General features: G+C 39.0%; 1 protein-coding gene across 7 annotated transcripts in view; it reads right to left on the reverse strand.

The window, feature by feature from the left end:
- The window catches only part of NALCN (sodium leak channel, non-selective), a 365686-nt gene extending 339170 nt beyond the window's left edge, over positions 1–26516 (reverse strand). For 3 of the 7 annotated variants that reach the window (XM_030813653.1, XM_030813650.1, XM_030813647.1), the window contains exons 1-3: positions 26321–26516; positions 9068–9214; positions 5355–5537 (exon numbers count right to left, since the gene is read on the reverse strand). In XM_030813653.1, the coding sequence (XP_030669513.1) occupies positions 5355–5537; positions 9068–9175 (291 nt within the window). In that variant the 5' untranslated portion in view covers positions 9176–9214; positions 26321–26516. The remainder of the gene's footprint in view (positions 1–5354; positions 5538–9067; positions 9215–26320) is intronic. The other 4 variants (XM_030813654.1, XM_030813651.1, XM_030813648.1 and 1 more) reach the window with 3 other exon arrangements.
- Positions 26517–27781: the final 1265 nt, after the last annotated feature.

Below are 27781 nucleotides of genomic sequence, written 5' to 3' on the forward strand. Positions count from 1 at the left end.
TTACCCATCAGGATAACAACAGTGGAGGGACCCCTCGTACTGATAATATGTGGAGGCGACTCTACCCAATGTGCAGGAAAATCTCCCATTTCATGTGAACAAGAAGGACAACCAAACAAAGGGATCATGATGAAGCTCTTGTAAAAACATTACAGAATAAGGTGAATGAAAGAATACATAGGACGGGCGCGGTGGCTCCCGCCTGGAATCCCAGCACCTTGGGAGGCCAAGGCAGGCGGATCACCTGAGGTCAGGAGTTTGAGACTGGCCTGGCCAACGTGGTGAAACCCCATCTCTACTAAAAATACAAAAATTAGCCGGGTGTGGTGGCGCATGCCTGTAATCTCAGCTACTCAGGAGGCTGAGGCAGGAGAATTGCTTGAACCCAGAAGGTGGAGGTTGCAGTGAGCCAAGATTGCATCACTGCACTCCGGCCTGGGTGACAGAGTGAGGCTCTGTCTCAAAAAATAATAAAAATAAAAATAAAATAATACATAAACATATAAACAGAAAATAAACATTCAAAGCAGATGAAGACTATAATAGAATATGACAACATAACCAAAAGAAATTTAAACAAATAGAAGCTCCAAAAGTATCACAAAACTAGAAATAAGAAAACTCAGAAATGATGTCCAAATGACAGGAGACTGAAAAGAAAAAAAACAAAAACTGTTCAGGAAATGATGAAAAAGGAATGAAAAAAGCATTTGAGAAAGAGGAGTGAAATACAGGGGACAGAGGACTGAGGGGACAGCATGGGGAGTGAAGCAAGGGAAAGAGAATGTAGAAAACATAAAAACAGAAGGAAACACATGGAAAGAAAACAAAGGAAAGGAAAGACCAAAACATAGATCATGGTGTAATTAGAATACAAAATGAATCCTGAAAACAATGAAATAAAATAAATATCACATGATGAAACTAGGAAAATATATTCATAAGTATCAACGAAAAGATAACATACATTCTCATAGAGCTACTGACTTTAACAATAAAGGGAAAGTCTCTTTCCATATTCAGGAGAAAAGATCAAGCCACCTAGAGGGAAAAAAAAACATTCTCAGCAGTAACATTTTATGCTGCTGGTTAACATTATCCTTGTGGTTAACATTTTAACCACAAGACAAGGAAGCAGCAGATTTGAGTCTCAAGAAATGAAAACGTGAGACAAACACCTTCGAAAAGTTAGAAACAGACCAACAAAGTAAACCAAATAAAGCAAAGAAAGAAACTAATAAATATAAAACAAAAATTAATTAAGTTAATTAATTAAGCTGATTCTTTAAAAAAAAATCAACAAAATGAGCAAACCAATTGGCTAACCTAAAACAAAATGGAACAAAACAAACAAAAGTACTACTAGCCAACCTAACAACAACCAAACGCTAACCGAAATAACAAAAAAATACAAAATTAGGAGAAAACCAAACAGAGGAAAGAAAAGCTATTTACACAAATCTATGTTACCAAATAATTAAACAAAATAAATAGGGGATAATTTCCTAAGAAACTATACTTCACCAAATAAACCCCAATAGACCAAGCAAGTCTAAAACAGACAATTTTGACTGAACACTGTGACTCATGCCTGTAATCCCAGCACTTTGGGAGGCCGAGCTGGGAGGATCACTTGAGTCCAGGAGTTGGAGACCAGCCTGGGCAACACAGCAAGACCCTGTCTCTGAAAAAAGTTTTAAAAATCAGCCACACAAGGTGGCACACACCTGTAGTCCCAGCTACATGGCAAGATGAGGTGGGCGATCTCCTGATCCCAAGAGTTGGAGGTTGCAGTGAGCTATGATCACACCACTGCACTCCAGCCTGGGCAACAGAGCAAGATCTTGTCTCTACTAAAAAATGAAGATATAGGCCTGCCACAGTGGCTCACACCTGTAACCCCAGCACTTTGGGAAGCCAAGGCAGGTGGATCACAAGGTCAGGAGATTGAGACCATCCTGGCCAACACAGTGAAACTGCATCTCTACTAAAAACACAAAAAGTTAGCTGGCGAGGTGGCACACGCTTGTAGTCCCAGCTACTCGGGAGGCTGAGGCAGGAGAATCCCTTGAACCTGGGGGGCAGAGGTTGCAGTGAGCCAAAATTGCACCACTGCACTCCAGCCTGGGCGACAAGAGTGAGACTCCATCTCAAAAAAACAAAAACAAAAACAAACAAAACAAAAAACAAAAAAACATAAAATAAAACTAAAAATAAAACAGACGATTTCCATAGAAGAAATAGGAAATACTGCAAAGGAACGCCCACAAAAAAGCAACAGGACCAGATGATTTCACAGGGAATTGATACCAAACTTTTAAACTGAAAACAATTCTGAGAGTGCTCAGACTATTTTATAGTGTGCATACATGCCCGTCACCCACACACATGAAAAATTTAATATCAAAACTGACAAAGATTAGACCAAATTTAAAATAAGGAAAATAATAACATATATAACAAAACAGCACATTAATATAGAATAAAAATGTATGTTGACCCAATAGGGATTTTTCTTTATAGGAATGGAAGGATAATTCAATATTTAAAAATCTCTTCTATTATAAGCACTAAGGAAAAAATAATAATTTGACAAATTAAAAATAATCATTTGACAAATTAAAAAGCTAGTCGTGATACAACTCTCAAAATGTGAAATTAATGTTTATTCACTTAATCTGATAATGTATACATACTTCAAATCCCAATTTTTCAAACTAGTTAATGAAGAAACACTAGAGATGTTCTAGATAAACCAAAAATGAAACAAAACAAAAATGTTCACTACCTGTACTAGTATTTAAAATTTTACTGGCAGGGTTAGTCAACTCATTTATTTTACTTTAAGTAAGTAAAAGCAACTGGGGCATAAAAATTAGGAAGAAAAAGACAAATCTTTCTTTATTTGAATATGATATGATATGGAAGCATCAAAGGAATTAGAGGGAAAACTATTATGACTAACACAAGAATCTAGAACATTTAATAAAGTAGCAGAATATAATATTAACGTATAGAAACCAACAGCCTTCATTTAAAAGAACAAGTTAGAATACGTAATAGAAGATAAGACCTCATACACATAAAAATGATTAAATAAAATACCAAAGCATAAATATAACCAAGAATGTGCAAAATCTATATGAGGAAACCTACAAAACACTCCTGTATGGCATAAAATGCAGAGAATGGAAAGTTTGTCCATGATTTGGATAAGAATTTTGTATGATACAAATAACCACGAAAAAAGCCAATGACAATGGCAAACTGGGAAAAACAATCGCAACTTATGCCACAAAGGGCTGACACTTCTAACACACACAGAGTGGCCAAAAGTGAATGAAAAAATAGTAACTTAAAAATGGCTCTTGATACATAAAATCCCGTTTAATCTCACTCTCAAAAGGGAAATGCAAATTAAAACTACAGTGGATTCCTGTTTCCCACCCTTCAGACTGGCAAATATCCAGAAGTCTGACATATTTTGTGGTGACCATGTGGGAAAGAAGCACCTGTGCGCATTGCTGGTTAAAATACAAAGCAGTTCAGAGGACATGGAGTATACAGAAACTATTAAAGGGCACCATCTGGAAGCAATCAGTCAAATCTCAAATGTAGAATCTTCCACAAGAAAAAAGATGCATGTCTTCCAATGGATCAATGACATAGAAAAAATTTTTGCAGGATGTGAAAAGCTGAAACTTAATGGACTTACAGAGACTTAAAGGAGACTTAAGAAACATAAGTGGGAGGCCGAGGTGGGCAGATCACCTGAGGTCAGGAGTTCGAGACCAACATGGAGAAGCCCCATCTCTACTGAAAATACAAAATTAGCCTGGCGTGGTGGCTCATGCCTGTAATCCCAGCTACTTGGGAGGCTGAGGCAGGAGAATCACTTCAATGCAGGAGGCAGAGGTTGCCGTGAGCTGAGATCGTGCCATTGCACTCCAGCCTGGGCAACAAGAGCAAACCTCCATCCCAAAAACAAAAACAAAAACAACAATCAAATATACTATGTAAACCTTGCCTGAGTCTTGGTTTGAAGAAACCAAGTATAAAAAAAATTTGTGACAATTCAGGAAATATGAACATGGGTTGAGTATTAGCCTACATTAAGGAATTATTGCTAAGTCTTGTTACAAATATTTTATCATATATAAAATATTGTTATGTTTGATAATGGTATGGAGGCTATAAAAAAAGAAAATTTTATCAGTCACCAATACAAAAGGAGTTATTTCTGAAATGACTTGGTTTCTCAGATTTGCTTTAAAATGAAACAGAATTGGCTAAATATTGGTAATTGTTGATGTTTAGTTACAGGGATTCACATTATAACTGTAATATACTTTGGGGTAAATTTTTTAAAGTCCACAATAAAAGGTTAAACAAGAACCTACTAATGCATTGTCTGTGATCTCTGTCTTTCAAGGATGGCCCACAATGAATTATGTATAAAAGGGAAGCAATGAAATTGACCAATAATTATGCGTTATACATTGTCTCGGTAGATTCTCAAAATCCTTGTACAAAATAAAACACTTTCCCACCAAAATTAACTAACTTGAGAAGCTGATACAACCAGTAAGTGAAAGAACTAGGATCTGAGTTGTCCGTTATTTGTCAGACCCTAAAATCTGCACTGCTATTACTGTTTCCCCAAATACTACAATTTAAATACTCTAGGGACAGCATCATCTACATATGTTTAACCTATGTAAAGATTAGTGCTATGGAAGGAAAAGATATCCAGTGACAGAAATTTTCTTCCTTTTCTTTCCCTTTCTTTTCCCTTTTAAAACATTTTATATTTATTTTGTTTCCAATTGGTACTAATTTCACACGACACATTATTTTCCTTTTGGTCCCAGACATTTTTTCCATCTCATGTCCTTTTTTTTTATCCTTTTGTATCTTCAAAGCACATCAAGTAAATGACATCGTGCTGCAATAATATCATGCTCTAACTCTATCATGTGACTCTGATTCTGCGCTCCCTAAGTCAACAAATAATAAGGTGCTTCTCTGGGCCAGCCCCTGTGCTGGGTTGTGGGCTCAGCCCTAAGTGGCATGAATAACCCTACTCCAGACTTCACACAGTCATTAGTTGAACCATCTTGTTCCTTCTCAGGTATTCCAGGAGTTTGTGCCTTATAAAATTTATTTAACTTTTGAAATAGTCTCATGCAACAATTTCTCCCAATCTCTGGAGTTATGCCTTTTTAAAAAGGACTTCAATATGTATAAGATAAAATGATGTTTTGTTTTACTGAAATGAACATGAAATTATGATTAAACGGATTAAGATTTCAATGCATTTAGGTTCTTAGTTTAAATGACACGGAAGTGCTCACCTTGACAATGCCCCGGATGTGCATTTTTGCTATCATCTCTGCCGTGTAGAGAAACATTAATAACGTATCCAAAGTGAAGGTCACATACTGAAGTGGAGGATAGTGCTCGAAGGTCATTGGCGTATTCATACAAACAGAAATGACGCTGATGATGGCACAGATGCGCAGCAAAGAGTGAACCCACTGCAATGATGGTCCAGAGTTACTACATGGCGCCATACCTGATATCGCAAACTTGTATTATGAACCACACTAAGTGGAAAACATAATACTGAGGTTAAAATAGTTTACTAATATGGAGGTGAAGAAGAAGAAATCTAACATCTAAGTGCATATAATGTGCTAAAAATATTTTCACATGTTTTTATATCATTTAATTCTCAATGCATCTATTTTCCACATACACACACTAAGACAGAAAGGTGGAGGCGTTTCTGCGGTCATGCATTACAAAGACCCAAAGCCTAGACGGAACCTGATCAGGCTCCCCCAAACATCTGATAACCTCCTGGGCATCAGACTACAATATAGGAAGATTCTGGTTCAATTAAAATATGTGTTTGTAATTTAGTCACATAGGAACTTGATGTGCCATTACTTTTTTTCATTTTTGTACTATAAGTACCTAGAATTAGGGGCATACTATATTTACCATATTGATATACAACACATCCCATATTTAGAATTTCCTTTCTATTTGTATCTTATATATAATGTCTTTGTATAAAAATACAAAGAAACTTTTAAAAAATCTGGTCTCATCCTACATTTTAAAAAAATGCATAGATTTTTCTCTTTATTTTGGAGAACATATTTTATACAAATTTAGCCCAGACATCTTTCAAAATTCCATGGAATAACTTTCTGTGCAACATTAGAGGCATGTCTGCTGTCTGAGGATTTTCTTTAACCCCAAAATAAGAAGAATTAAAGATAAGTGTGTGTTAACATGAATATATACGCAAGACATACAATCACTCATACTCAATATTTTATTATGAAAACTAATATCTAGGATTAAAAAAATACTTAACTGCATCTCCATGCTAAACCCACCACAATTAATATTACCAGTTAATCAATTAGTACACAATTCTTAAACATAATCCAAATATGTTTTTATTGACTATCTGGGACATATATGCAATTATGATAATTCTTTAATATAATACTCTGAAAAAAATTTCAGTTTTGTGGTAGATGGATTCTGCAGCTATATATACTAGCAAACACTCAAGATGAAAGATAGAAAAGACTGTCAGAACTTTCAGGAGACTCAGACACTTGCAGCTGAGGAGTGGGTTATAATATTTATCTGACAGTTATAATATTTACATGAAGATATTATGCTGCTAATTCCATACCACATAAGCCACTGATGATTCAGTTTACTTTAAAGGTTGGTGTATTTTTCATGCAATTTGGAAGCACTTCAATAAACATCGGTGTGTGAATTTAGCCCCATCTGGACTTTCAACATAAAGAATCTAATTATACAAAAGAGCTTCCAAATATAAGTTCTTCAACAACAAACCTGTTTTTAAAGACAGAATTTTAATGAAGAATTATTAATTTTAGTAAGTGCCTCCAAGGCCACGTCTTTTATACTACCTTCTTCATAAGTTCATAGGAAGCTCTGTAATAAGATGGACACTAAGAAAAAGTTAGGGGTGCTTCATTCTCTATTCCATTCAATTCTCTAAGCATGAATGAAGGCCTACTATGTGTCAGAATGCTGGGCATGGAGAACAAAATATGGAAGCGACACACTTCTGACTCCTGCTTTGCAGTCCAAGAAGTAAAACACCTATGAATGTATTTTTTATATATATGTATATATATAATATATATAATGTGTGTATATACACATAGCATGTTATATGTATGTATATATTATGTGTAAATACACATACATGTAAACACATGTAGCCTGGAGAGCAGATTAGAGAAAGACAGACTGGGAAGGACAACAAAGAGTCCATGCAGATCCTGCATGTATCATGGTTAGGGGAAAGACAAGCACTGCAAGAGGCAAAAACATGTTATATTATATAACTTTATAAAACATGTTCTAGACAAGACATAATATACATATATTATGTATATTGTCTCATGAATATAACATATACATATTACATATACATGTTATATGCATGTATATGTACATATATGTATACATTATACATATATGTATATGCATATGCAACATGTATATATGTTCTATACACATGACATTTATATGTGTGGGTAATATGCATATATGTTAACACATATATGTGTATATGTAATGTGTATATATGTGATATACATATAACCTGTTATATGTTTATATATATGTGTATATAACATGTATATATACCTAAGACAATAGATCCATAAGTATATGTATATTATATAAATATACACATTACCTACAATATATATAATGCAAATATACACATAATATATGATATATATAAAAATACAGTTATTTATAGATATTTTATATTTGTATACAAATATAAAACAGGCTAAGTGGAAAGAGAAGAGAGGTACATTCTGTCTGTGGTGGAAATAAGCCTTTCAGAGGAGGATGCCAGAGGTGACATCTCAGCCAGTCCTAATGGATGAGGAGGATTTGACTCATCAGAGGAACTGGGAAAGGGTCACTGGGGCCAGGAAGCAGTACGACCAAGGGAAAGCAGTGTGAACAATCCAGAGAGCCTAGAGGAGTGGGAGGCTGCTGATGGGGCTCGAGTGGACGGTGTGCTGACACAGGAAAGGAGCAGTTGCTGGACAGGTTAGATCCTGAATGAAAAGATGCAGGAATGTCACACTAACATATTCTACTTTGCAATGAAGGTAATAGGGATGCTTCCATGATTATAAAGCAGGAGGGTGATGTGAATAAAAATAGAAACATAGAAGGAAATGTGAGCAGGCAGGGGAAGTAATCTGGAAGATAGATTAGAGGAAGACAGACTGGGAAGGACAGCGAAGAGTCCAGGCAGATCCTGTGTGTGTCATGGTTGGGGGAAAGACAAGCACTGCAAGAGGCAACAGGTCATTTCCTTTTGTTACTTCAGCATCAACCATGAGATGAGTAAGAAGTTGATCCTGCTTGGTTTTGCAGAGCTGAGATTCCAGCACTCATGGATATGCATGCCTGTCAGGCTTAGTTCTGGTTACTATGCTTTCTGGCATACAGTCATGCCTGGCCCAGCAGTTCTTCTCAAATCCTCATCAACTTAATTAGGTGGTGAAGGTGACAAAGTTCTTCAGAGATACCATCCATTATCTCATTGACCTTTTACTCAAAATTTGCAAATCAGAAGGAGACCTTTAATTCCAAACATGTGCATATTATCTCATGGATTCAGGAATGTTGATAACAAGTAAAGGAGGTTCATTAAGAACAGGTTGCTCATCTTGGACCCCAGCTTTGGATCAGCCTGAGAAGTGGTATCATCGCTACACCGTGTGACTCTGAGGACAGGGTGCACCACATGGGGAGGGGAGGGGATCAGACCACCCAGTGCATCTTCCTATGTGAGTAACTCATAGCGGCATCTCTCTATTTCATTGGATTGTTCTCTACTTCCAGACTCTGAACCTCATCCATATTCTACTGCAGCTCAGACATTTCGAAGCCAAAGGTACATGATATTTGAATTTGTCAGTCACATTTCTCTCACATCCACATGTGCTTCTCCATACTCAAAGAAGAAACTTACTGGTTTGTTAATCCAGAGGATGTCAGCATTATCCGACAGAGATTCATCAGGACCAAAGTCAGTGACTGGCTGGGCTTCCACCCTGGAACTCTGCTTCCTTTTGAGCATGCTGAGGTTAGCTTTGGTGAGCAAGCACAAAACCACAGTCTGGGAAAAGGAAAAGTTGTATTTGTCATCTAAACCATCTTGCCCTCATCAAAAAATTGAGTTCCCCACACATATCTACTTATTTGTAAGGCATACTTGTGTTCTACTCCATAGTGTATAATAAACATATGAAAATAGAAACTTTAAAAGGATGAGATAAATTAATACCAATAGAAGCTTGATTTTTTTCTCCCAATGCAATGGATTATTTTATGTACTTCAAAAGCAGTTTAGAGGCTAGTGATTTAGAATAACTAGAGTAAAATGGTTTGCTTCTTAGGGCAGACATATTCTTGGGAAAATCTTTTTAGATGTATGCTCTTATACCTAAAGCTGTCTCCACATAGAGGTGCTTTGTGCTAGAACACTGCTGACTAATACACATGAAATGCACAGATCTTCCCCATGGTTTCCCCAGTGTTAATTTAATATGACATTCACAGACGTCTCTTACTTCCAACAGTCGTCCCAAGTTGATCTCCCAACTTGGGAGGGGAGGGAGGCCAGAAAGAATGGGGGAAGAACCTCCTCTAAATGGAGATTTTTTTTTATGAATGCAGTGATTATCTAAATTCTTCCAGCTACTCTGAAGTAAATTTTTCATGAAATTACATTGAGGTGGGAGATGAGATGCCTGCTAACTGCTTAAATTTCCACAATTCTGAAACATCTACATCCTGTGATAGACGTTACCTCCCTATGGCCATTGCTACTGCCTTCCACAACTCAGCAGTCACTTGAAGGGGGGCTATTATATGTCAGCCCTCAGGACACAAATAGCAAGTAAGCGCAATACAATGTGAGAAGAATTGTTATAAAGGCAGGTGGTACCTGATGATCCCTGAGTCGACTGTGAGACTTCCCATTTGATTAGCACCTGGATTGAGTCTTAAAGGAAGGCGAGGAACTAATGGCTATGGACATACACTATGTTTGGGACACTTAGCAGTGATATTTTATTTGATCTTTGCAACAGCCCTAACAACAACAACAACAAAAAATCTTACCTTCTTACACATGCACGAGAAAAGCTAGCCTCAAGGCAGGTAATAACTTGACCAAGGCCATCCAAGCAAACTTGAAATTTAAAATAAGCTCTGTTTGACTACAATGTGTAAGGGGTTTAGAGTTGACCATGCTGAAGCTGCGGACTATTAGGAGAATTTCTCAAGGCAGGTAACAGAAAAAAAGAGAGCTTCAGGCAGCGCACAGCTGTGCCGAGCCAGGAAAACATAGCACTGCAGTTTTAACATCTGACAGGTTCACTGGCTCTGCTATCTGGTGATCCATGGGTCTAGACAAAGAAACCTAACCAAGGACAATGGGTGCCACTTAGTCCTCACTGGAGTACAAGAACATGTTTGCAGTGTGTGTGTGTGTATGTGTGTGTGTGTGTGTGTGTGTGCGCGCACGCACATGCAGTTTTTACTGGAAAAGACAATAAAACACAGAAACTCAGAACAAAGCAGCTCCAAATCTGATTGCCTGTATTGAGCACCTACCCTCATCACTACGTGCTCCTTTATCTACCTGGGCAGGTATCTCTGCCTAATTGATATGGTTTGGCTGTGTCCCCCCACCCCCCAAAATTTCATCTTGAATTATAATCCCCACAATCCCCACGTGTGGAGAGAGGGGTTGAATTATGGCGGCAGTTTCCCCCATGCTGTTCTCATCATCATAGTGAGTGAGTTCTCACAAGATCTGGTGGTTTTATCAGTGTTTGACAGTTCCTACTTCACACACTCTTTCTCTCTCCGGCTGCCTTGTGAAGAAGGTGTCTTCGACCATGATTGTAAGTTTCCTGAGGCCTCCCCAGCCATGCAGAATGGAGTCAACAAAACCTCTTTCCTTTGTAAATTAGTCAGTGTCAGGTATTTCTTTATAGAAGTGTGAAAACGGACTGATTCACCTCCTATTCCCAGAAGAAAACAAGCTAACTGGCTTTAAGACATGCTAGGTATTTCCAGGCTGTTACTGCCCTGAATATTGAGTTTGAATATGGGCTTTGCAGTAGGCTTCATTAATTAATTTGTTATATAATTGGAGTTTGGGACTCTTTGATATCCCATGTTAATATATGCAGAGTGTTTAAAGTGTTTTTTTTCTCTGATTTACTGGTAGTGGGGAAGGAAATCTGGTGGCCTCAATTTGAGATGCCTCTTCAATGACAGTCTCCTATCCATCCAAATACTGAGTGTAGATAGAATCTTTTAGAAATCCTTCAAGATGACACAGTACAAAGGAGAAAGTAAAAGAGTGGTTTCACTTCAAAGATTATATAATGAATTTTATAGATCTGTCCACAATTCCTCTTTCACTGAGCAGTGGAGACAATGGGCATATGAATTCCATGCACTTTTATTATCACTATGCCACCTAAAGCAAAAATGATTCTTGATTATGGATTTGTTTATCTGGAAAAATACTGTCCAGAATTTATTGTTTTTTAAAAATTCCCACTTTGGTTATATCTGACCAACCAAAATGGTGCAATTATAACTGAATGACATTAGCTGTCACTCACCTTTACCTTCACTTTACCTGCTCCTAGGTGCCACTAAATCAAACAGTGCCCAAAAAATGATCTAAGCTCCAAAGATACCTGGCTGATCCACACATACATAAAAACTCAACAAGTAGCTCCTGGATCTCTAGAAATTTCACTGATTTAATCTATTAAATATTACATAAAGCATTCAAGTAGTAAAATAAATTTAAGTTACAAAAACATGAGGAATTCAAAATTAATTTGAGGTGGTTGATTGTAATAATTTTCCTTTGCAAACAGAAATATTGTTTTATGCCTTCATTCGTGTTGAATCAATAAAACTGCATACAGCAGACCTATTATTCCTCTGATAAAAACCAGTAGGGATATTTAAGTATCCTAGGTAAGCTTATTATTTTGATAGGAAATTGCTCCTGTGTATCTCAGCCTTATCATTATTATGTTTTTATAAGCCAGTATCTCTTTTTTCTGTTTACTAAAGTGTCCTTCATAAGACAGTACATAAAGTTTGAAAAACGTGGCTTTCAAAAGGTTTCCGACATTTATTAAAAGTAGTTGGTATTTAAATAGTTCAATATCAGGAGAGAGGCTGCACAGTCACAATGTGTCTGTTAATAAATGTTTTACTCAGAAACAGCTTATAGCAACTCAGGAAACGTTCATTCATCCCGTGTTCATTGCTGTTTTAAATGGTTAAGATCCAGTTTTTGTATTCTGCGATAGCAATTTCATTTCTATTGGTATATACTTTCCCTACTTCATTCCAGCCCCCACTTCATGGTATTAATATTAAAATATTCCATTTTCTTTAACTGCAACATTATGGGTCATTTCTTTCCCTTGCAGCTCTCTTGGGTTCAGTATTAAAGTCTTTTGAATCTTCTCCTGTCTTCCAAATTATGGTTCACAGCATGCCCTTCTTGCCTGTCCTCTCTACTTAACCCCTTAAGTGATCACCTGTTGTTAGTTTCCATTACCATCTGTGTCCAGCTACTAATTTAGAGAGGTATCGGTGCTGCTTCCCCCGCAGATGTAGGAAGACGGTGCCAACACCATCATGAATGAAGATTCAGCCGGAGAGCGACATGAGCCAGGCATCCTGCTTTTCTCCCTCCTCTCATGTCCCAGACCCTACTGCTCTGAACTCTTCAGGTTCCCCACGTGCAGCGGGAAGGCCCCGCAGGTTCTCTTTGCACCCACTCTCAGCGGTGGATTGTTTTCTTGCTCATTCATTCCATACATGTACAATGGCCTTTTTCACCTATCCCCATTTCTAGACTCCTTTCTAGGTAGGCATGGGCCCTCAGGTCTGGGATGCCTTTCAAAATGTTCCCTCTTTTATATAAAAAAATCAGCTTCCAAACACACTGTAGGTCTCTTTTGTAGCCCAGAAAACCTCAGTGTATCTTCTTGTTTCTCATTCACTGACTCATTTGTTCATTCATTCATTCATACAGCAAATATTATGCATCCACTGTGGTATCAGGCACTGCGGTATGTGCTGGGTATGCAGCACTGAATATAAAGGCATTCTTGAAGCTTACAAACTGCCTACTTTATTTAACCTTATGTTTCCAGGACCCTGAGTCCCACTGATTTGTACCTGCACTTCCTTTCACACTCATACCACATGCTGCACTCAGGTTGGCTAAACGTACCATTAGTCACCATCCTGCAACCTTTACTCAACTAATTCAAACCCTTTATCCAAGCCATGTCCTCTTTGTTATCCAATGCCAATCCCACATCAGTCTTTCCTAATTCCCTAACTTAACTCATGAAGACTTTTTGTCTATGTGTGTGATTTGTTATAACTGAAAAACTTAATATCTGGGAATAAAGATGTGAGAAGATAAACATACAACTTGTATAAAATCAAAGCATCTATCTCATTCTAAAAAGCCCCAAAGAAGACAGAAGTCATTGACTCATTTTTAATCATTAGGTGTTATTAAGGTTGTCAATACATCAATACCAACAACTACTCTTCTGATAACTTTTGTGCATAAACTGTGGGGTCTTTAGGAGTGCAAGTGAAATTGTTTATTAACCGCCCTATTGCAGACACAGACACACACACACACTTAATGGTGGGTTTTTATCTCTTTGCTTGGTATCCCTGGCACAGTATGAGAAGGAAATTAAGAAAAGAAAATGTTCAATAACATCTCCGGGACTCTTCACCTCAAACTCTGACTTTCATATCTTTGGGAAGCCAACCAGCATTGCTCGCAGAAGTTTCTCATTCATTCATGTTTGCATAATTGTTTTGTTTTTTGACTATCCCGACCATTATGTTAAGTGATGTGGATTTAACATTGAACAAAACATACTAGGTCTTTTCCCTCCATGTTCCTGACATGGAAGACAACATGCTGTATTTAAAGGCAGAGTAGCTGATTAATCAAAAGAGAGCCTCTAGTGTGGTGCACTTTCTCTTCAACCTCCATCTAGTGGTTTTCTTATTCCTTCAGTACCTTACTGCTAGCTCCATACTACCTCTCTAGGCAAGGAATATTGAACAGTGGATTCCCAACATGTTTCTGTGCTATCAGGCATAATGAGATCCATGCAAAAATCCAGGAGAGCTGACTGGTCCTTCTTTGCCTAGATCTCAAATACTTAAACCTTAAATTAAGTTAGAAGAAAGTAATTCTATTTTTATTTTATTTTCATTAACACAAGTAATACAGGTTTGTTGTAGAAAAATTAGAAAAACTATACAAACAAAATAAGAAACAAAAATGAAAGCCATCAGGGATTCCACTTCTAGAGACTCAATCATTTTTGCAAAGAATCTGTTGAGCACATACATTGTGTCTGCCACCGAACAAGGGGCTGCAGATGAAGTAGTAATTAGTTACGGTCTCTCATGGAATTTTCTTTAGGGTGCTTACTCTCCAAGAGGATATGAATTGTATCTCTTTTAGAACTTTCTTTGCCATATATATGTTTCCATGCATACATTTATTTTTAAATGGCTGCTTACACATGGTTTTGTAACCAGATTTTTAAAATCTAGCCCTATTCTGTGAACATCATCCTCTGTCAATAAATACGCAGGTGCAGAAAATCCTAACTGTAAGTAAACACCACCTTCAAACATCTGTGCCCCTTCCTTGTCTTTCTTGTCCCATAGCTCATTTACATGTGTATACCTGCAAGGCCTTACAAGGTAAACTGATATAAGCACAGCTTTCCAGATCAGGTTCCCAGTGTTAAATTTGTATCTGAGAAAGGCATTACCCCATATTTTGAAGACACATGTATTTGATGTTACCAATTTGTTAATGTAGGCATTACAATATTAATTCTTATTTCAAATGTTTTTGCTTCTTCCTCTTTTTAGTTCCAATAGCCACAGAACTCAAAACAACAAACCACTAAAATCTACATTTGAACAAGAGCTTCCTGTCCTTTCCCTATATGCACATTTACATCTTCATTTTTACCTCAATACACCACAATGAAAACTTGAAGACAAAAGGCGATGCTTAGCAGCAAGATGGCCTTGTTTCTGTTAAGTTTGACTGTCGATTTTGTTTGCCAAGTTCCTTCTCAGACAGAAGACATGTCCATCAGAGCAAATGAATATAGCATCATACATGTTATGCTATGGTTTCAATTAGGAAAAAATACCCCATATTTTTGTCTTATTATCTGTTATCCAACATCCATCCACCTGCCTCATGTGTCACCATCCCTGCCCACTCCACCATCCTCCTAGTCCCAGGGCACATTTGAGCCTCAGAGCTACTGATACCTGCACCTGCCTCTGCCCGGTTGAGTGTCCTCTCTGTGCATCTTGAGTGTCTGAACTTCCCCTCTTTCTCTGAGCCCAGATCATCTGTGTCCTTCATGCTCACGCTCTTCCTCTCCCTCCATGAGGTCACCTCTCACGGCCTCCACAGCCTCTCACATGCACCAGGCACTTTCCAGACCAGACTCCAGCAACTCTGCTGTCTCCCATTTAGGGGCTGCTCAATGACTGCCTTGAGATTTCAATCATCACAACAATTTAAGGGAAAGTGTTAAAAACAGAAGTTGATGTAAAAATGAATGTTATCTCCTACTCAGAATGCTTTCCTTAAAGGAAAATAGCCTTCAGTAGCTCACACACACATGCACACACACATACACCCCATGAAAAAGTGCTTTGTGAAACATGAGAGTTTCCATGTTAAAATAGTGAGCTCACTGATTTCAACCCAAATTACATTTACTGTCATGCAAAAACAGAGTCCTTCTAACAAAAATGTTGGTTGAGGGGTTATTATGTGCCAGACTATTTAATAATATCATACATTTTCAGGCCATGTATGGTGGCTCCCAGTTGTAATCCTAGCATTTAGGGAAGCTGAGGCAGTGGATCGCTTGAGTCCAGGAGTTCCAGACCAGCCTGGGCAACATGGAGAAAACCCATCTCTACAAAAAAAAAAAAAAAAAATACAAAAAATTAGCTGGGAATACTGGCATGCACCTGTAGTCCCAGCTACTCCGGAGTCTGAGGTGGGAGGATCACTTGAGCCCGGGAAGTAGAGGCTGCCGTGAGCCAAGATCATACTACTGCACCTCAGCCTGGGCGACAGAGTGAGACTCTGTCTCAAAAAGAAATAAAGAAAAAAGATATGCATTATGTCATTCAATTTTTGCAAGAACCATTTTACAGATGAGGAAACTTAGGCACAGAGACAAGACCGGACAATGTGCCTTACATAATTATTGAATCAAAAATTAAGTGTATTACCGAATGGACAGGAAATGAGAAAATGACTTTTTCGATATATTTAAATCATATAGCCTGGTGATTACAAACTCTTGGCATCAATTATTTTTTGTGCAAATAGTACAGACATTTCTCATCTCCTGAAATTGAATCCATTTTTATTATCTGACTCACTTTATGATTTTTCTCACCACACACTTATAAAAATGTCGTTTTTTTTCTGGCAGAAATCATCAAACCTCTCATTAAATCTATCTAAATGACCCTTTCAGGTTTCTGAAGGTATTATCCATTTATCATTCCTTTTTCCTTGAGGATGAATCCTAGAAATATTCTATTATACCTTCATTATTTTTTTCTCTAAATTTGGTAAAGAATGAGAAAAACATATTTACTAAATCTCATTTGATAATCTCACCCCATGTAGTGACGAGACAGATTTCTCCATTTCCTAAAATGACAGATTTCTTCACTTCCTAGAGTTAGTTTTAGTCTCGTAATTTCTTGACCGACTATGCTATGAATATGAAAACTAAAAAATAGATTCCACCTATGATACATGGCTAAAAGAATGTATGTATTTTTTTTACAGAGATTGTGCAAGAGCAATTAAGAGGTATGTACTGAGAAAGTCTTTCTGTCATACCCAAAATCCAAAGCCCAGAACACAGATGTTATGATTTGTTTCGTAGTGTTCTCTGTTCTTCTAGCAAGGAAAATGCAGACAAAATAGAAATTCTCTATCAAAAATTTATCAAGACGTGACTGTTTATTTGATAAAAAGAACATCTACTCTATAAGTTTCCAATCATAATGTGTTGGAATATCCTGAAAGGTGGTAAACTCCATTATGGATACTCTCAGAGGGAATGACTACACATTTTAGAGTCTGCAGAAAAGATTTCTCTTCTGTCTGGGACTTTGCAATAGATGATATCCAAAGTGACTTCCAATGATAAAAGTGATTAATACTCTTGACACTGCTCATATTTTTATGCATTTGATCATTTCTCAGGGTAGAATGAAGGTCCATAAACTACTGTGCATAATTATAGAATAGAAGCAAGCTTAGACATTATGTACTCATTTTTTTAACTTGAAAGATGACAACAAATATTATTGAAAGCTTACTCCATGCCAGGCACTATTCTAAGCATTTAACACCTCTCTGAAGTAGTTTTTAGTATTATTCCCACTACAGAGATTAAAAATTGGAGGCAAACATGCCCAGACCCACAGGAATTGGAAGCAAGTTTAGAATCCAAGTAGTCTATTTGTTGGGAGAACAGAGGTAGGGGGAGGGAGGGAGAGAAATGGTGAAGCATTTGACTTTCACTTTTTAACCTTAAGAACTTTTGTACATTTCACAAACATGAACTTCTGTACATGTTCACAAAGATGATGTGTTTTATTTACAATTTCTTTAAAACAAGTAAAACATCAAAAAAATTTTCAGTTTAAACAAGTCACACCTAACATTTGCTGAGGGTTTATTAAGTGTGAGGCTAATTGTTACCTATTTCTCACCATGCCCCAATGAGGCAAGTGTCTCTCTCTGTTATTCTGATTTTACAGGTGAAACTGAGTTTTGGAGAAGGTAAGTGCCTTATCTGAGGTCACATGGTTAGCTGTGATGAGCCACGAGGGAGCCAGGTCTTTCTGATTTCCACCCCAGGAATACTTTGCTGTCCATGTCTTCTTTCAGACTGACCCTTTCAAGCCTTTGTAAATAGAACAGTCTTCTTTCCCAGAGAACAGAGACGGTAGTCTCCAAGTTCCTGCCTATTCCATGTCTAAGTAATAAAACCAAATTAGAGCATGCCTGCCACTAGACTTGCAATGCCAGTCCTTCCGGGCCCTCTCAAGCAAGCCTCTCCTGCGGGTATCCTTAGCTTGTGAACTTCAGTGAGCTGGATGCATCTTTCCCTGTAATCTGGCCTCTGCTCAGAGGAAAGGCAGCAGCTCTATGTTTTCTCTCTCAAATTTAGCCTGGAGTCCTGCGTCTCCCCCAGCAACACAGCAGAGAACATGTTAGCAGGAGAACTAAGATAGCATCAAAAATCTGATGCCCTGGGCATCACAGCAGCAATGTGTGTCTCCGCAACAGAACAGCGGCCCCCTCCCCTGCCCCTGCAGGTAGAGGATTGTTGTGGTTGATTTTCAATCTAATTTTGTACAAAAGTCAAGGCCCTGATTTGGCTGCCTGGTTTTCTCTCTTCTTCCTTCTCTTTTTCTTTCTGCCTCTCTCTTTCTCTCTCTCTCCTCCAAATGCCACCTGCCACTTTTCTTTTGGGGTACACATTCATCTATGTCTTGGCCCTCACTAAATTATGTAGCTCTGCAAAAAACATAATTTTGCATGCATGGTCCAGTCCCAGAAGACTTCAAGGGCTACCCAAGGTGGTGACCACATAGGGGAAGGCAAATATTTCAAAGAACCATCTCCAAAAACAGACTCTTCTGTTTTCCGTTTGTCAAGCCACTGACTAGAAATAGAAAATGGTTCCCCACTTTTTATGAGTCTATTTCCTAAATCCCAAAGTAAAACAGCAGGTTATTTTTCTCTGGTTATTTCTAGAAATACTCCGAAACTGTCATTACTTCTCCAAGGATTCTGTTTTGTTTAATTTTTTAATCGTGAAAGTTGATTTTCTTTGGCTTTTAAAAGTGATGGGTTTGCTAAAGGGATCCAGGATACACCACAATGCCCCAATGCCCTTTTGTCATTGCTCCCTACACGCCCAAACTAAAAGTGTCATTGCACCTACATGCCCAAACTAAAACTGTCAAGCAGTATGAGAGGGAACTGGGTTGTATTTTTGTCACCTACATCACAGTAATTTTTATTTTTGTTTCATTGTAGTAGGAGCATTTAACACGAGAACTGTTTCAACAGATTTTTTAATTCACTATAAAATGTTAACCACAGGCGCAATGTCATAACACAGATCTCTAGAGCTCATTCATCTTGCATAACTGAAATGTTCTACCCAGTAATTAACAACACCCCATTTTCCCCTCCTCCCAGCCCCTGGCCACCACCATCCTACTCTGTGCTAAGTATATATCCTACTCTATATTAATTATCCATTGTTGGATATTTTATTTTGGTGAGCTGCTACTATCATTTATATATTATGAAAAACCAGAAAGGGGATACTTATTTTGATTGTGGTTGTTTAATCTTATAATATGAATCTGTAAAGGTTAGATAAAGAAGGTGGATGGTTTAAAACAGTGGTTTTCAAAACTTGCTACTATATTTAAATATAACAGAAGATCAAAGGGAGATTATGTTTTTGTGGTTGTTTAATTTTGCAATATGAATCCACAAAATTTGCTCAAATGGGGATGGTTTAAAATAGTAATTCCTAAAGACTGCTTAACATATGAATTATCAAGGGAGGTTCAGAAACATTCTCAACACCGTAAACCGAATGGTTCTGTCTTCCTCAAGTCATATGTTGAAGCTCTTATCTCTAATGTATTTGGAGGTGGGGCCTTTGGGAGGTCATGAGGCCATGAAGGTGGAGCCCCCATGAATGGGATTAGCGAATCTATAAGCAGAGCAGAGGCAGCTGAATGGTCTGTGGACCGGGAAGACAGCCCTCACAGGAATCAGCCAGCATGTTGATCTTGGACTTTTAGTCTCCAGACTGTATGAAACCAAAGTCTGGGGTTTAAGCCACCTAGTCTGTGCTATTTGTTACAGCAGCCCAAGCTAACTAAGACACTCAAGCTGAGCCCTCCTTCACCTCAGACACACTAAATCAGAATCTTTAAGGGTGGAAAATAGGACACTGTATTTTTTAAAAAACATCTTCAGGTGATCCCTGCACACCTCTCCCATCACTGTTGCCAAATTAATGAGGCATCACTAGCCTAGATGCTCAGAAGAGAACACTTAGAGAGTTCACATTGCATAGTCATGGCTCTTTGTGTGGAAAAGAATAAGAGAGTTTAATTATAAGCAACGCAGGCAAAATATAAGTCTGAGACAAAAATTTTGATTTATAATTGTATGTATATACAGTATATTCTTTCCTCAGAGATCTTCAAAATTTACTTTTAAAATAACTAACTTGCATTGTATACAGGAATTAAATTTTTGTTTTATAAAAGGATAACTAAGATATTTGAGTTTTTGTTGGGGTTTCTGTTATGATTTTCTAGTCTAGACTATACCTTTAAATTGCCATTCAATGCCTTCAAAGACAGGAAGCAAAATGACATTGCTTGTGGAACTAATCTCATGTGAATTTCAAAATAACAATAAAACCGCTAGAAAAGAGAATGAAGCAAAGGATTTACCCTGTAGATACTATTAACTGAAAGATAAAGCAGTAACAATTTCTTTTAACTAGACTTAATAGAATACAATAGCACAATCACCCAAGCTCGATGATCGGAAATTATTTTTAACCTAGGACTCTCTTTCATTCTCTTCCTTCCATCACCAAGACGTGCTAGCATTAGTTTTTGTGGATATATCTTTACCATCTACCTCTTCATTTCCATTACTGCAATCTGATTCCAGTTCTTCAATCTTGGAATTTTATACCTAATTTCTCCAGTGCATTTCTTCACTAACCTCCTTGTCATCATTCCAATTTCTTGGCATTCTAATTTACCTTAAAGATACCTGTAGATCAATATTCCTCCCAGATTGGAATGCTGTAGCTCTCAGTTTTTGCTATCAGATTTAGAGTTTATCTACGTCATAGTGAATTCATTCATGTTTTCATTTTTAAAACTTTATCCTCTTTCTTTTTTTTTCCCTTCTTTTGTACTTCTTAAGATGAAATGCTGACTCCCAATACCATTTTAGGTCACAAAACCCTTTAAAAAGATATTGAGTCTATGGGCATGTTTCCCCTTCCATTTCCCCTAAAATAAGCATTAGACTTTTTTTTTTTTTTTTTTTTTTGAGACAGAGTCTCGCCCTGTCGCCCAGGCCGGAGTGTAATGTGCGATCTCGGATCACTGCAAGCTCTGCCTCCTGGGTTCAAATGATTCTCCTGCCTCAGCCTCCCCTCCCGAGTAGCTGAGATTACTGGTGCCCACCATCACGCCTAGCTAATTTTTTTGTATTTTTAGTAGGCACGGGGTTTCACCATGTTGGTCAGGCTGGTCTCGAACTCCCAATCTCGTGATCCACCCATCTCGGCCTCCCAAAGTGCTGGGATTACAGACGTGAGCCACCGCACCCGGCCAGCATTATGCTTCTGACTGTGCATACTATAATGCTCTGATCATTGGTATACATGGGAAGCTTGTAGTTATAAATGGATTAAAGTAGCAACTTTTATGACTTTGAGGTCTTTTTTCTCATTGAATCAAACAATTTTTTGAACTGTTTTCTGACATTTACACACTTCTACCTCATTTTTTTTTTACTGATATCACTTGCCTAGTATGTATTTCTTCACCTATTTATTTTTCATTTTTGACTCATTTACAACGTAAGAGAATTGTCTACTGATATTTTTCAGGACTACAGATTTTCAGGACATTATTTTATGTTTGCTGATAATTTTAGAGAGGAAGTATAACATTAATCTAAATTTTCTCTTTGTGGATAAGTAATTTCTGAAGCATTTGATCACAATGCTGGTGAAATATTTTTCTTTTTATTGGTTTTCAAATCCAAAGTGTTTATCAGGCTATATGTAGATATTGGCTAAGTTTTATTAATTGTTTTGGTACTGATAACCTATTTTCCTCGGAAGATTTGGATTGTTTTTAATCTAAAAGAAGAAAAGAATCTTATCTCACTTTAAAACATGGCTGTGTTCCATGCACTGTGATCCTCTCTGTCAGGAAAAACATTTATTGGTGTGTCTCTGTTGGCTGTCTTCCATCTATATCATTCTCTCTCCAAACAACATCCTCTTTTCATCTCTTTTCTTTGCATAATTGGAAATAATTCTCACTCTTGATCTCTTCCTAAATGTTTCTCTTGGCTTCAGTGTTCTGGTCTATCCTACTTCGAATTCTTCCACTCCTGCTGCGGAGGCCCACCCCTGCCCCCACCCTGGACCTGCGGGGTCAGTCCCTGTCTTCAGAACATATTCTGGTATGGCTGCCTTGCCCTGGGTGGGACCTCATGCAGAAACAAGCAATTCTGTTTTACCAAAAGCCTGCTCCCAACTTTCAACTTCACTCCTTCATACTAAGGGGCTCTTCCGGGGTCTCTCTTCCTTATTTTTTGTACACTGCTCTTAGAAAGGAAATTGTGAACTGAACTTTAGTTTTTCCCATCAGTCCTGTTCCATCTATACTGAATCTACCAGAAAAGCCTTGGATTCTGCAGCCTAGGAAAGAAAGATCTTCTTCTTCCTTTACCTGTGGGGGTACAGATTTCTCACTCTATAAACCCTTTTGATCATTTACCTGAAGTCTGAGTAGGAAAGCAAAAAGCAGAATTAGACTCCTGAATACAACAGCCAATTTTCTAAAGGAACTTGCTTTGATTTTTTTCTTTTTCCAGCTTCAAACTTTTACAGTATTCCTATTTTGGCTTTACTCTAAGAGGTATATTTTAGCATCTGGTTTTCAGGTGATTTTTGTAAAGGTCAAGTTTTTATATAGCACAAAGATCAAACATCCAAATTATTATGTTACCTTCTTTTATTTCTGTAAAAGAGGGAATGTGATCCGCCAACACTTTTTGTAAAAAGGTAGATTTACCTCAAAAGCAGATTAAGCAATTTATTCAAAATTAAAATCTGAATTCTTTAGGAAATCAATTTAAAGACATACAATATATCTCTATAATAATTCAGATACTTCTTTTTTCAAAGATATAATTACTGGAAATTTATCATAAATAAATTATAATCTGAATTTTTCAGGAAATCAATTTGAAGATATGGATAGATAGATGACAGATATGGATATATTTGGATATTTATGCTGAAAAACATAAAATAGAAATAAATCTGTACATTATAACTATCTATCAGGACACTGTTTATAATGATGAAAAACTGGAAACAGCAAATGTCCAATGATAGAGGTATGGTTATATATATGAGGCTGTATTTACTGGGTATGGTGTTATATAGCCATTTACAATTTTTAAGTAAGAAAATTATATAGAAACATTTTAAATATTTATAATAAATATTCAATGGAAAAAACAGCATAAAAGTTGTACAATGCCATGATTACAACCACCTAAAGTCAAGCCCTTAAAAAGACTACAAAAAGCACACAGATATTGTGGTCATCTGTCTTTGGTTATTAAAACTGGGTGTTTACTCTTTTTTCTCTATCATTCTGTCATCTCCATCAACTTTGGTTACTTTAAAATTCAAAAAATCAATTAAAAAGTTTAAGCATTTGCATAGAGTTTGAAGGTATAAAAATTTGTGCTGGTTCTTGAGACAGGTGAGAATTGTATAACATGAGTGAAGCTCTAAAATGTTGATAACATTTTGGGGCAGGGGCATTCTTTCTTTATTTTTAAACAGAGTCTCACTCTGTGCCCAGTTGCCCATTCTAGAGTACAGTGGTGCCATCATAGCTTGCTGCAGCCTTGACTTCTCTGGGCTCAAGCGATCCTTCCACCTCAGCCTCCCAAGCAACTGGGGCTACAGGTGTACACCACCACACCCAGTGAATTTTTTTTTTTTCTTTTGTAGAGACGGAGTTTCACCGTGTTGCCCAGGCTGGTCTGGACTCTTGGGTTCAAGCAATCGGCCTGCCTTGGCCTCCCAAAGTGCTAGGATTATAGGCATGAGCCATCGTGTGTGGCCTTGGGGACCATTCTTAATATGTTTAAGCTCAATATCACAGTTTCCACAGCAAAACTAGAAAATAATACATCTCACTGTATATCCACCTGCTTACCTATTTGTCTTTCCTGAAGGATTCGTAGGCTCTCAGTTCATCTCTTTGCCTCACTCACCACCCAGCTTCTGGCCCAGTGCTTAGCTTATCTTAGTACAGAGGTGTAGATGTGAATTTTCATTCACAAACTAGAAATCCACATGTGGCTCTGACCTGGGATAAATTTATACAGCTATGGAAATTCTGAAATTATCTGAACACATCATTGATAAATGATAAAACAAATGTGTACATTTGTGTATACACATACATGCACACACAAAGCATGCAGGAATGATAAAAAAAATCAACAGGAAACCATTTTAAAGAAATGCCATACCCAAGAAGAAGAAAATGCTACTCAAATCTTCAGTTCACTAAATTGCAACTAAATGACACTATTTTGAGTAGACTTTTTTTAAAGTACATTTCTCCTTTGAATATCTTGCAAGTCCTATCCAAAGTTATAAGTGTATAACCACTATTTTATGAGACATGCTTTCTCCTAGAGTTTTGTAGAGATTTTAGCATAGTCCTTATCAGTGACAGCACATTTATTCTGCAAACACATTACGTCTTCTATGAACACAGAAGAGGATCCAACTGAACCTTTTCACTTTTTAAGTTTTTCTCCAAAGCTGGATTTTGTCTTCACACTGTCTGGTTTTAGCAATGGCTAGGTCAAAATATACTACAGAAGAATGAAAAATCGACTCTAGTAAGACACACAGAATGAAAGCCAACCAGTTGGGGAGTAAATGTTTCTCGCTGCAGATGTTTGGGAAGCTGTGATTTTTATTTAGAACTGTGGAAACCTTACATTTGAATTTAAAGAGCCAGTCCTGAGATGCATCTGCCTCAGGGGTAACTACCATAGTGAAACCGCTCCTCTATCAGGCCATATCAAATCACAGTTGTAGTCATGAACATACGAATCATATATATATATATATTTCAAAATCACCACCTGTTAATTTTTGATCCCCTATTCGAGGTGTTATCCACCAACTGCTAACACAAAGGTCACTGGTCCTCAACCCACATTTCACCACCAGGGCAGTCGGGCCTAGCTGATGACCACACGAACACCAGATTAGGAGTAAAACCTTCTGAGGCCTGAAAGGGAGCGTGTATTCGCACATCCTTAATAATACAGTGTCTGAAAAATTGTAACTGAAACTGAAAGATTTATTCTAAGGTATTTCAAGCACTAAGGGTCCGAGTTCAGCATTCTCACACCATCCTGAAAGAGTAACATTAAGTCAGCAAAATGACCCCTGATCTGCAATCTGGGCCCCCCGAGGGATCCCAGCCAGGCCATCCTTGCTGGTCTCTTAAAGATTCAGTGACAAAATGGTGTTGCTTGGCAGGACACTGTTTTGCGTTCCCTGTGGCCACCCTAATGACGGCTGCTTAACAAGGCCAATGAATACCATAAGGGACATTTAGCAAGGAGCAATCCACAGGAGCATGGGGGTGGGGCAAGGCCGCGGAGCCCCCGTGAAGACCTGCTGGAGCCCGGCTGCCCACCCCCATCCCCCCACCCGCGCGTTGGCCCAGAGGTTTACCCAGGCAGCGGCCCCGGTGAGGAGGGGGCAGGTGCAGCGCTGTAGTGATGCCCAGTGGCCTCGTCCTCAGCCACCTGCCCCCCAACACCTGCTAGATGCCCAGGCGGGGCAGGCCCGAGGTCTCGCCGGCCCTGGGCTTCCCAAGCCAGCCCAGGGGCATCCAGCGGCAGGCGCCCCCGACACCCACGCGCAGGAACAGGGTGGGCGCATCGCGGCTCCCGCGCCCCGGCCAGGCCGGCAAGGACCCCACCGCCCCGCTCTCGGGTGGAGGCGCCCCTCCCCAGCCCTCCTCCTCACGGGGCCCCCGCCCGCAGCCCCTCTAGCAGCCCCTCTCGCAGCCCCAGCGCCCCTGAGCCGTCCTGGCCCGGCCCGGCCAAGGAACCAACGAGCGCGCATCCCGGGCCTCGGGCGCAGGGCACAGAGCCGGCCGCGCCGCAGCCTCCCGAGCACCGGCGGCGGTGACCAACCTGTAACCCCAGCGCTCAGAGCTGTCATGGTGCCCGCGGGCGGCGGCGGCGGCGACAGTGGGCGGCCGGCAGGATCAGTGCCAGGTGCGGCGCCCACGGCGGGCGAGGACGCGGGCCCCTCACCTACTGCGGCTCCGCTCAGGCAGCGCGCTCGGCCCGGCTGGGGCCGCGGCTCACGCTCGCCGTGTCACTCACTGAGCGCCGCCGCCGCCGGGCGGGTTGGGGGAGGGGTGGGAGCCGGAGTTTTCGGGCCTTTAAAAAATTATTATTTTATTTAAAGTTTTAAAGTTAGCTTTGCTACAGGGACTGCAGTGATGCCGAAGGGCGGGCACCGCAGAGGAGGCTGCGCCGCAGTTGGTGGCGAGCGCCAGGGTCGGTACTGGCAGTTCCTTCTTGCCGGCTGCCACCCGCAGTCAGTCTCACAGCAACAGCTAGGCTCTCATCTGCGAGCTCCTCTCGGGGGTCTTTCGTACTCAACAGCACGGCGGCGGTGTGCACAGGATTCCGCCGGGCATACGCGGGGTACACTTAAGTCCACTGCCAGGAGGCCGGGAGCCCAGCGTGCGAGCATGAGGTCTGACTGTGCACAGTATCGAGGATGAGGACTAGTTCCACTCCTGAGTATGAAAGGGTGAAACCCTTCACGTCAAGTTTCACCCCGGAGTTATTAAATAATGAATGCATCGGTCACACTTATAGTTTTCTAAATAGGTTGACGTTTGCCTTTAAAATTAAAATATGTTGCCGTGTGGATGAGACAAAGCCTATTCAGAAATGGACAGTCCCCCACCCCATACCCTGTAAGTATACCTGGACTGCAGACTGCATCTGAGGCTTCCTAGGGCTCCCGGCAGAGCAGGTTTAGGGAAATCTGGCCTCCTAAAGCACCATGCCCAGGGCGACATCCTCCCACTCATTCCCACTCTCTGAAAGGTTTACTTTGGGTCTGGAATCTTGCCATGTAGTCAGATACGAAAATCCCCAGGGAACTCCTGACCAGTGATTTAGACATCATGCACACAGGCATATATAGATAAAGGGAAAGAAACAACTGAATGAAGTTTCTCTACAAGAGAAATTCTAAACAAAGAACATTTGTCTATCACAAAATGTTATGTGGCAAGGGATAGAAGTAAAATTACGCAAACCTACATTTTAAAAATGTATTTTCTGGTTACAGATATTTAATTAAGCTACTTTCTTAAAAAGTCCATTTACAATTTATTCACATTCATAATCCATAATAGTACTTTTTATTGTTTAAAGGGAAATGTTAAAATATTGGTATTTCGTGAAATACAGAATCATGCAGGATATTTTTTCAAATTTCTAAAGACAAGAAAAACTGTGTCAAAAGCTAGGTTTTAAACAAATGATGAAATCACTCCTCATAAGAAAAAATTGACAGTAATTTAAACAATGGTAAATCTACAACCAGTTTGCTTAGAAAAAGTGTTTACC

Source organism: Nomascus leucogenys, chromosome 5 (assembly GCF_006542625.1).
Source record: "Nomascus leucogenys isolate Asia chromosome 5, Asia_NLE_v1, whole genome shotgun sequence".
Taxonomy (NCBI): Eukaryota; Metazoa; Chordata; class Mammalia; order Primates; family Hylobatidae; genus Nomascus; species Nomascus leucogenys.